Source organism: Ictalurus furcatus, chromosome 19, assembly GCF_023375685.1.
Source record: "Ictalurus furcatus strain D&B chromosome 19, Billie_1.0, whole genome shotgun sequence".
Lineage (NCBI taxonomy): Eukaryota > Metazoa > Chordata > Actinopteri > Siluriformes > Ictaluridae > Ictalurus > Ictalurus furcatus.
The window spans coordinates 26767167-26776918 of record NC_071273.1 but is presented as its reverse complement, the minus strand read 5'-3'; the positions used below and the strand labels follow the sequence as shown (position 1 = coordinate 26776918).

The 9752-nt window shown below is 40.4% G+C and overlaps 2 protein-coding genes across 2 annotated transcripts; one reads left to right on the top strand and one right to left on the bottom strand.

Annotated features, from left to right (window-relative positions):
• Positions 1-972: 972 nt before the first annotated feature.
• On the bottom strand, positions 973-9346 carry yeats4 (YEATS domain containing 4). Its single transcript, XM_053650500.1, has 7 exons — positions 9130-9346; positions 8120-8239; positions 7752-7818; positions 7445-7539; positions 2462-2551; positions 2246-2333; positions 973-2164 (listed from the first exon to the last, which is right to left on the bottom strand). The coding sequence occupies exons 1-7, from the start codon at positions 9178-9180 to the stop codon at positions 1995-1997; spliced, it is 681 nt and encodes a 226-aa protein (XP_053506475.1). The 5' UTR covers positions 9181-9346; the 3' UTR covers positions 973-1994.
• LOC128623437 (E3 SUMO-protein ligase ZBED1-like) lies at positions 2854-6654 on the top strand. Its single transcript, XM_053650499.1, has 2 exons — positions 2854-3215; positions 3928-6654. Exon 2 carries the CDS (start codon positions 4074-4076, stop codon positions 5091-5093), a length of 1020 nt encoding a protein of 339 aa, XP_053506474.1. The 5' UTR covers positions 2854-3215; positions 3928-4073; the 3' UTR covers positions 5094-6654.
• Positions 9347-9752: the final 406 nt, after the last annotated feature.

The following is a 9752-nucleotide window of genomic DNA, read 5'->3' as shown; positions in this document are numbered from 1 at the left end:
AAAGATGAATGCAGCAATGTAGAGAGACATCCTTGATGAAAACCAGCTCCAGAGTGCTCTGGACCTCAGACTGGGGCGAAGGTTCATCTTCCAACAGGACAACGACCCTATGCACACAGCCAAGATAACGAAGGAGTGGCTACAGGACAACTCTGTGAATGTCCTTGAGTGGCCCAGCCAGAGCCCAGACTTGAACCCGATTGAACATCTCTGGAGAGATCTGAAAATGGCTGTGCACCGACGCTCCCCATCCAACCTGATGGAGCTTGAGAGGTCCTGCAAAGAAGAATGGGAAAAACTGCCCAAAAATAGGTGTGCCAAGCTTGTAGCATCATTCTCAAAAAGACTCGAGGCTGTAATTGGTGCCAAAGGTGCTTCAACAAAGTATTGAGCAAAGGCTGTGAATACTTATGTACATGTGCTTTTTTTTGTTTTTTATTTTTAATAAATTTGCAAAGATTTCAAACAAACTTCTTTCACATTGTCATTATGGGTTATTGTTTGTAGAATTTTGAGGAAAATAATGAATTTAATCCATAGTGGAATAAGGCTATAACATAAAATGTGGAGAAAGTGAAGCGCTGTGAATACTTTCTGGATGCACTGTGTCTGTAGCATCACTGCTGTCTGTTTTCAACACAGGAACTTTTCAGGAACCTCAGAACTGTGTTTTTCCACTGGAGGAAGAGAATGTCGGACTCCTCCCCTACGTTTTCAACAAATTATTTATCTAATGAACAATGATTAAAGTTTGATTTCCTTCTCTGATGTTCACAGAAAGGCTGGAAGTGAGAAAATGTATTTCATTCACAAATTCGCTTCCTTCCGGCTAATGAGAACATCTCGTCCACTTTAGTTCCTCAGACAGTTTCAGAACCTTGGTCTTGTGTATTTCATTGGTATCACACCGCCCTCTAGTGGTGGGGGCGACCAATAGTCCAATAATCCGACAGAAGAACGAAAGGAAAACAGTTTCCTCTAACAATTTACATTCTATATTATGATTTAGCGACATCACAAAGTAAGTTCATACATAGCCACGCCCCCTAATACAGCATCGGGAACTACTGAGAAATCTGTACAAGAGTTAATAATATAAACATAATTTTTACGTTAAATCCACACACATTGTAAAAAAAAAAAAAAAAAATGCTTTAATGATACAGAACCGGTAGACAATCCATCCGAACCTTAAAGACAAAGAGAAACAAGAAACACAGACTTAAAGACGAATATAACACGTAGTCCTCTGGAAAGGGGTGGGGGAAGGGGAGGAGTAAACAGTAAAAAGATAACATGGCACATTTTAGAAAGAGTTCTTTTACAAATCTCTCGTGTGTGAAATTCCTCGGAGGAACTGTGAAACGTTTCCAGACGGCCGAACATTTTCGGCAAAACTTTTAAAACCACTTTCTACTAGTTGTGACCGAACATTAGTATGAATATTTAGCGCGTTCCTAATAAATATATGTAACAGACGTTAGCTACACGTGTGTAAGGTTAGCTACGTGGAACACACACTGAGATTTTATTTCACATTCACTAAACAACTCTAAACACGCTCCGTTTCCTGCGACAGAAAGCGAGGACGCAGCATTAACGCATCTCTCAAGCGGGACATTCGAGCTGAAGAGATTACTAATGCGGGAAAGGGGGCGGGGCTTACACGGGATCAGTTAATATTTCAGAGCTCAAAACACTTACACAGCTGTCAATCATTGCAGATTCACTGGCTTATCTGGAGGAAAAAAAGACGACTGTATTTTTATTTTATTTTTAAACATACGCAGGTCTGCGATACGACACGAACGAACTTCACATTTTTTTACCACTAGAAATGAGCGGGATGTTCTCACTGCTATTTTACTTTTACACCAACATTAAAAGTTCACAAGTCCAGTGTAGAAATAATGAACCTTTAAAAATCAAGTTCATGGAGTCCACAGAGCTGAGGAGGTCCTCACAGCGTCACAGGTGTGTGTGTTCGGCTCTGCTTAGTGCTCCTTCAGCTGGTCCTCCTCCTCCAGTTTGCGGATCTCCTCCTTCAGGAAGTTGATGTGTTCTCTGGAGGCCTTCAACTTCTCCTTCAGCTCAGAGATCTCCAGACTCGTCTTCTTCTTCGCCGCCTCAAGTTTCTCCCGCGTACGTAACTCCAACTCTGCAACTAACACACACACACACACACACTAAGTGCTTAGCCGCACCTTGTGGCTGCAGGTAAACGAGTGTGTAACGATGCACTCACACTCGGTCTCGTGTTTGTAGGCCCCGAGCGTGAGCTGTCTCGTGGTGTTTAACAGCTGCTGCATCATCGCTGTTGGATCCTGAAAGATCTAAAAACAACAAAACACTTTAATATAATGAAACTACGATAAAAGACCACAACGTCCGTGATAAACATTGTGATATATAAACACGTGGGTGTGGACTCTGTGGGGGTGTGGCCTAATCTGGGTCGCACCATTTCATCGTAGAACTCCGAGACGACGGTCTTCTTGGGCATGGCGCTGGAGTCGGACTGGAACAGCTTGAGCAGGTGATACAGAGTGACCTGAGATGAAGAGAGAGAACTTAAAGTTCCAGAACTTTTAGCACCACGAATCCTGTGCTTACCTGCATCAAACACCAGTACCAAAGGTTCCAGCTGAATGTGGTGCCAAATAACTGATCTCTGAACTGAACTTGCAGATGTATTGTGTATCGTCAGGTTGTCATGGTTACGCACGGTGTACGACTGGACGATTACCTCACCACTGACATTTTTAAATTACTGATTTAAATGTGTCCATTCCCGGTACCTTACTGCAGCGCTTCTTATCCCGTCCCTAGTTAGAGTTTTTTGGGGGTCTCACAGCCACAAATGTTTTAAGAGACAATTATGTGTCTGGATTAATCAACAGATCAATTTAATTATCAAATCTCAGCTGTAAGTGTGAATGGCTGTGATTAATATCCATCACTTGTTTGTTTGTTTTTTTCAGTAATATTGTGTAAAACAAAACTGCAAGGGAACAACTTCATATTTAACATCTTGTTAGCTAAAGCTAATCTAATCATTATTCCTTGTTACTATAGCAACCAATTTAAAGTACAAATTCGGAATTTATTTTAATTTAGCCAGCACTAAGTAAGTGGAGTTGCAGTGTTCTCCCTCGTCTGCTGCGGATCGTTCACTTCCTGTGGACACGCCCTTCTGCTTTCCCAACACAACACCGGTGAGGGATTTCACACACTCTGAATTTAAAAACACAACAATTAAACCTACTAGTTACTCTGTGTGATGTGCTCGTGTGCACCTGGATATACAGCAGTGCTTGAAAGTTTGTGAACCCTTTAGAATTTCTGCATAAATATGACCTCAAACATCATCAGATTTACACACAGGTCCTAAAAGTAGATAAAATATTATACATGGTCATTTATTTATAGAGGAAAATGATCCTAAAGTTAGGGTTAGGTTTAGGATCAACCTAACCCTGACCCTCACAGATATGTAATATTGGATAATTTTCCTCAATAAATAAATGACCAAGTATAATATTTTTGTCTCATTAGTTTAAATGGATTCTCTTTATCTACTTTTATGACCTGTGGGTAAATCTAACGATGTTTTAGGTCATATTTATGCAGAAATTCTAAAGGGTTCACAAACTTTCAAGCACCACTGTATATTTTCCCTCAGTTTTTGATCAAACCATTTTATTTTCACGTCACTTAAATCACACATAATTCACCTTTTCTGTAATTCTGTCTGGTGCGGTCACCATGTTAAACGGTATATATTTTTACTAGCAGTTAGGCCTGGACAATAATTCAATATCAATATATATCGCGATATAAATTTTTTCAATAACGGTGATATGATTTTTAAACACATTTCCGATATTTCGATATACATTAAAACATTTGTCACTGACTGACGTTCAGGGCGCAGGAGTCAGTTCGTTGTATTCAAGCCGAGGAGAATGAGCAGAACACAATTAGCTACGTGCGTGATGACGTAAACCACAGGCACGCAGCCAGTGCTCGGCAGTGTTAGGCTAAGCTCCAACACGGCAAGTTTTAGCTATAAAATGAGTACCCCTGACCGCAATACAAATGCGACTGAGCGAGCTTCCACAAGTGAAGAGAAAGCAGACGAAGTAGTTGATAAGAGAGGAAAGACTAATTCAGTGGTATGGAAGTGGTTTGGCTATCTAAGCTCTGATAAACTTCAGGTTTCAGTGCGCTGCAAAATGTGTCGGAGAGCGGTGCCGACTAGCAGCGGGAACACATCAAATCTGTTCCACCATCTGAAGCAGTTCCACCCGATAGAATATTCTGAGAGTCAGAAGATGAGGCATCATAAAGGTTTAAGCCAACCTGTCTCTGAAATATCACCGCGACCCACATCCCCATCACCAGCTGTGTCAAAAGAGAAACCGATGCAGCAAACATGGATCGCTGCATTCATGCCTCAGGACAAACAGTCTAAACGTTATAAAGATATTACTAAGGCTGTCACAAACTTTTTGGCTAAGGACATGATGCCGTTTAGTATGGTAGAAAATGTGGGCTTCAGGAAAATGATGTCCGTCATCGACCCCAGATACGAGATCCCTGGCCGGAAATATTTTTCCAGCACAGCTATACCTACACTTTACAGTGAAGTTAGGGAAAGGGTGCAGGAGCAACTGAAGTCAGGGTCATATTTTGCGACCACAGCTGACCTGTGGTCAAGCCGAACCTCGGAACCATACTTGAGCCTGACCGTCCACTTTATTGACCAAGATTGGAAGCTTGTCAGCTTATGCCTCCAGACGGTTTACTTTCCCGAGGATCACACGGGCGAAGCAATTGCAGCCGGACTTACGGACGCGCTCGCCTCCTGGGGACTCAGCGAGGAGCGCCAGGTCTGCATCACCACAGATAGCGGGACCAATATCATCAAAGCCGTGGAGTTGAACAGATGGAGAAGGCTACAATGCTTCGGGCACCGACTGAACTCTGCTATTGGTAAGTTATACACAGTTAATATACATTTGAGTATTATGTTAAGTTATTTTGCTTATGGCATGAGGATATATTACTACAATCATTGCAGTAACAAATAGGCGATATGCTTAACACAAAATAGGCCTAACCTAAACGTAGCTTATCAGTGCTTGTATGTTTTTGATAGCTATTTTTATATTCTTTATATTTGTTTATAGTATGCTTATATTCACACAATTTTATGCTTGCTATGTGGTTGTTGCATGCCATGTCATAAGAAGTTCATTGAGCATGTGTTATAATGTGCATTTGATTTGATAATTGAAACACTTGAGTTGAGGTGCTCTGTGTTGTGTAGGCGATGATTTCATGTGATTTCATTCCCCCAGTTTAAGTGACTGAATAGGCTATTCATTTATTCTTTAATTAAGACATACATATTTGTATGGATTTATACATACAGCAGTTATATTAATAAGATTCAAAGGTGTTTTACTGGCATGGAAACAGATGTTTACTTTGCCAAATCAGGTGTGAAATAAAAACAACAAAATGTACATAAGCAGAAGAATTGTGATTTTGATGTAAGAATAATATAAATAAATCAAATTTTGTAGTTAAAATACAAATGAGAACAATATATTGCAATATTTTTTTCTCTCTCTGTGTACAGAGAAAGTTCACCAAGACCATCGAGTGGACAGAGCAGTTGGGGTCTGTAAAAAGGTGGTGGCTGCCTTCTCCTACTCCTGGAAGGAGAAACGGGACCTTGCAGCTGCTCAGGAGGAGTATCACTTACCACAGCACAAGCTCATCGGTGAAACCCCAACAAGATGGGGCTCCCGTCAACAAATGGTGGAGCGGGTTCTGGAGCAGAAAAGGGCCATCACAGAGGTCCTCTCAAAAGACAAGAAGACCAGGTCGCTGGTTCCTACTTGGCAAGATGTGGACGTTTTAGAGTCTATAGATGCAGCTCTAAGCCCGCTCCTTGAATTCACCGATGCCTTGTCTGGCAAGTCTTATGTCAGTGTGTCATTCCTAAAACCAGTGATGCATCTCTTCAACACCTCCATCTTGAAGGAAAGAGAGGATGACACAGACCTCTCCAGGACCATAAAGACAACAGTGATGGGATACCTGAATGAAAAGTATGATGACCCAGCCATGGATGATCTACTTGACATGGCATGCCTCATTGACCCAAGATTGAAGCTTCATTACACTCAGGAGGAGAAGAGAGAATACATCAAAGAGAAAGCTGTGTTGGAGATGTTGAAGGGAGAGAGAGCTGTTGTGGTAAGGGAAGAGGAGTCCAGAGAAGAAGCCATGGGAGATGCTTCTGCAGCAGTGACACCAACCAAGAAATCAAAGCGGTCTCTGGCTAGCTCCCCCCCCCCAAACAGGTCCACCAGTACCAACACAGAAGGCTTGAGTGTACAGCAGGCAGTTGAGAGGGAGCTCCGCAACTACCTTCTGTCTCCAGATGCTGACTATGACTCAAATCCTCTGGATTGGTGGAAAGTCTCTCATAAGAACTTCCCCAGAGTAAGCCAACTGGCAAAACATTACTTGTGTATTCAAGCCACAAGCTCCCCCTCTGAGAGGGTTTTTAGCACAGGTGGCAATATTGTCACATGTAAAAGGGAATCTTTGAAGCCAGATAATGTAGACCAGCTTGTATTTCTTACCAGAAACCTCTAGAGCCTGTCATAGGGTGTCATCAACCCCCAACAATGTCCCTGCCCCAGCAACATGTGTAGCTGTTATTGCTCACACTTTCTGTTTTCTTCAGCAACTCTGAGCATTTTTCATATTTTTTTTTATCCTGGCTGAAGCACTTTTATTTCAGTCTATAAGAATAAAATAATCAGCCTATATTGTAGTTTAAAGTGAAAGATATTAATATTGACAAAGGTGAGAGTTTTATGTTTATTTGACGATGATTTACATTTCTTGTTTGTATGAAGGTTAAATTCAAATAAAAGGTGAACGTTCATTTATTTGTGCCATTTTTATTTCTAAATTATTATATAGTTTTATAGAAGGAGAAGTTTACAGAAGTTTGAAGGTACAGACATCTGTTGTGGGCGTCCTTGGCAGTTTTTCTGAGGATTTATATTGTTCATATCGATATCAGAATTATATCGTATCGACTGAAATTAAGAAATATATCGTGATATACATTTTGGCCATATCGTCCAGCCCTACTAGCAGTTTTATTTATGTTGCAGTTTACTTGTCCTTCCAGCGCTGTGAGCTTTGCCTTTTATGGAGTTTTGTGGGCGGTACCAAATGTAAAAGCCTCGGTGCTGCGACTGTTCTACAGTCACATCTACAACAATGTACACGTGCATGCTAACGCTGTACAGCGACACCATGTAAACACAAACTGAACACAATTTACTGAAATATAAGAGTTTAAATATTTAAAGTGTACCTAAAGTGTGTGTTCAGGGCGTGTGTTACTCACCGGTCTCTCGTTGGGATCGATGAAGAAGATCTTTATAATGATCTCAAACTCTCCCCAGCCGGTTTCTGTGATCTCATACGGCGGCTTCGTCACCACTGTAAGATCACACACACACACACACATTCCCAATGCTGAAGTTGTATTTTGTTTCAACAGGAACTTTACAGTGAAGCACGGTAGTGGTAGCATCGTTTACGTCGTTATTTTTGTACTGGTTTGTGTAGATTCTGCCTCAGTCCCGAGTTCCTCCGCTGAAAGAATGTCATAAATAAATAAATAAATAAAGAATAATAACCGAAGCGTGTACCTCGTAAAGGATTTCCGTAACTCTCGTGTAGTTTGAACTGGATCTTCTTCACGTAAGCGGACATGTCCTGAGGGGAACACAACCAGGTTTGGTTTATAGATTGTGTACAATATCTTTCAGTCGAGGTTGAGATTGTCAGCGTTGATGTTCAGGTAAAAGGTGAGCTAGTGTTTTATACGTCGTGAACAGTCTCTGTGAACGTGATTCAGAAAACTCCAGAACATCGACGTAAATTATTAACACTAAATTAAATAACAGCGTAATCATTGTGGGAAACTTCACAGCCGTGTCACAGAACGCTAACGTTCTCGTAACAGCTGACATAGTGTTAATTACACGTTAATTACAGCGGTCATAACACACGTTACCTCATTTCTATACGGTTTAACGTAAACAGTCCACTGATGCGTGTGTCCGTCTTCTTCACGCTTCTTACCGAAATATCGAGCAACGTTACCGAACACGATGGGTTTCACAATGGTCACGCCCTGTAGGGAAACACACACACACACACACACAGAGACTGTTTATTACTGTCACTCACACACTCACACACCAGGAGCTAATCCTGTAAAAATAACATTTTCACATCCGAATGAAAACATCAGGGTTTTATCTTCAGGTTTATGTGACTATTCGACAAAATATCCCAAAAACCCATTTATTTATTTATTTACAGCTAAGAAGTGCCATTAATTTATGCTAACAAATAAAAATGACAGTTTTTATAAATAAAACTTTCAAAAAAAGCATCAATCCAACACAAGGTTTGTAATTTGAGCTTTAAATTTAAACACTACATAAATATACTCGCGAATCGTTGTTCTGTTAATCGTGACTAAAAAAATAAATAAAAATCGCGTTTCAGTGACACTGCAGCCTTTAGTCCTTTCTCGGCTCCCGTAACTCTGTTTCCTTGGCAACACGTCCAGACTTCCATTACTGCGCTTAAATGCTAAAACTAATCCGAAACAAAAATGCGAATTAGGATGAATCATAAACGTTTTATTTGTTAATCAGCATCTAAAATATTATATTTATTATTTATTTAAATGATCTCTGAGAGAGGGCTTTTATTACAGCGAGCTGGAATTTCCCGCTTTAACGGAAACGAAGAAAGAAAGATGGCGGCGCTTCTGCAGCGTTCTGCTCTACGTAAACAAACACGATTAGCTTCATTTCATTCACATGCTAAAACCCATCCCATGTAACTACACAACCAGAAGCTTTGGCAACTCTTAAATAATTAAGATGACAAATAATTAACATAAATAGCAAACACGATGCTAACTGTAACGCTAAATGAACTAACACAAGCGGTTTAGCTACTGTTATTGCTAGCATTGTGTAAAGCTAAGAGAACTACTTAGCATCTGACCTTCACACGGCCTCCAGAATCCGGACCAAATTCAGCCATCCTCTTAAACATAGTACAGACAGAGCAAATATTCAATCCGGATTATTTTATAAAGAAATAAATCTGGGTTTTGTAACTGATCCGGATTAAAGTGTGAAATTGCCATGAAGCGCAGTCTGAGATTCACTTCACCACATTAGCCTGGGAGTGTGAAGTGTGCGGTGATGAGAGTGAATACACACCTTCCATAATAAAAGTCCCGTAGGCGTTCTTTGAAAGAATGGAAGCAATTTCGACGTCGGAATCTTTATTACGTGAAATTTTAATTAATAAATAAATAAATAAAAAGGATTCCACTGAGACTGAAATATCAACAGCACAATCCATTATTTTCTAAAACACTTTATTTATATTTACATTTATATTTATGATATTTATCATCTTCAGAGCAAGCCTCACAAAATACACTAGAAGGATTTTTAATAATCCAGTTTGCCCGTATTGAGCCAACAAATCTGAAGGTGAAGCTTCCAAACAGGAACTGAGGCTGTATCTCAGCAACGACTTTGCACAATGTCACAAATTTTGGTAGTCGACTTCAGGACCATGACCTGAGGCTATGCAACAAATTTTGTGACAGCGCC

Excerpts from the sequence above, each read along its gene's own strand:
- yeats4 (XM_053650500.1), bottom strand. The coding sequence starts at position 9,180 with ATGTTTAAGAGGATGGCTGAATTTGGTCCGGATTCTGGAGGCCGTGTG. Across the intron at positions 7,819-8,119 it reads TTAAACCGTATAGAAATGAG|GACATGTCCGCTTACGTGAA; the intron begins GTAACGTGTGTT and ends TGTTCCCCTCAG. Across the intron at positions 2,552-7,444 it reads TCGATCCCAACGAGAGACCG|GTCACTCTGTATCACCTGCT; the intron begins GTGAGTAACACA and ends TCTTCATCTCAG.
- LOC128623437 (XM_053650499.1), top strand. The coding sequence starts at position 4,074 with ATGAGTACCCCTGACCGCAATACAAATGCGACTGAGCGAGCTTCCACA.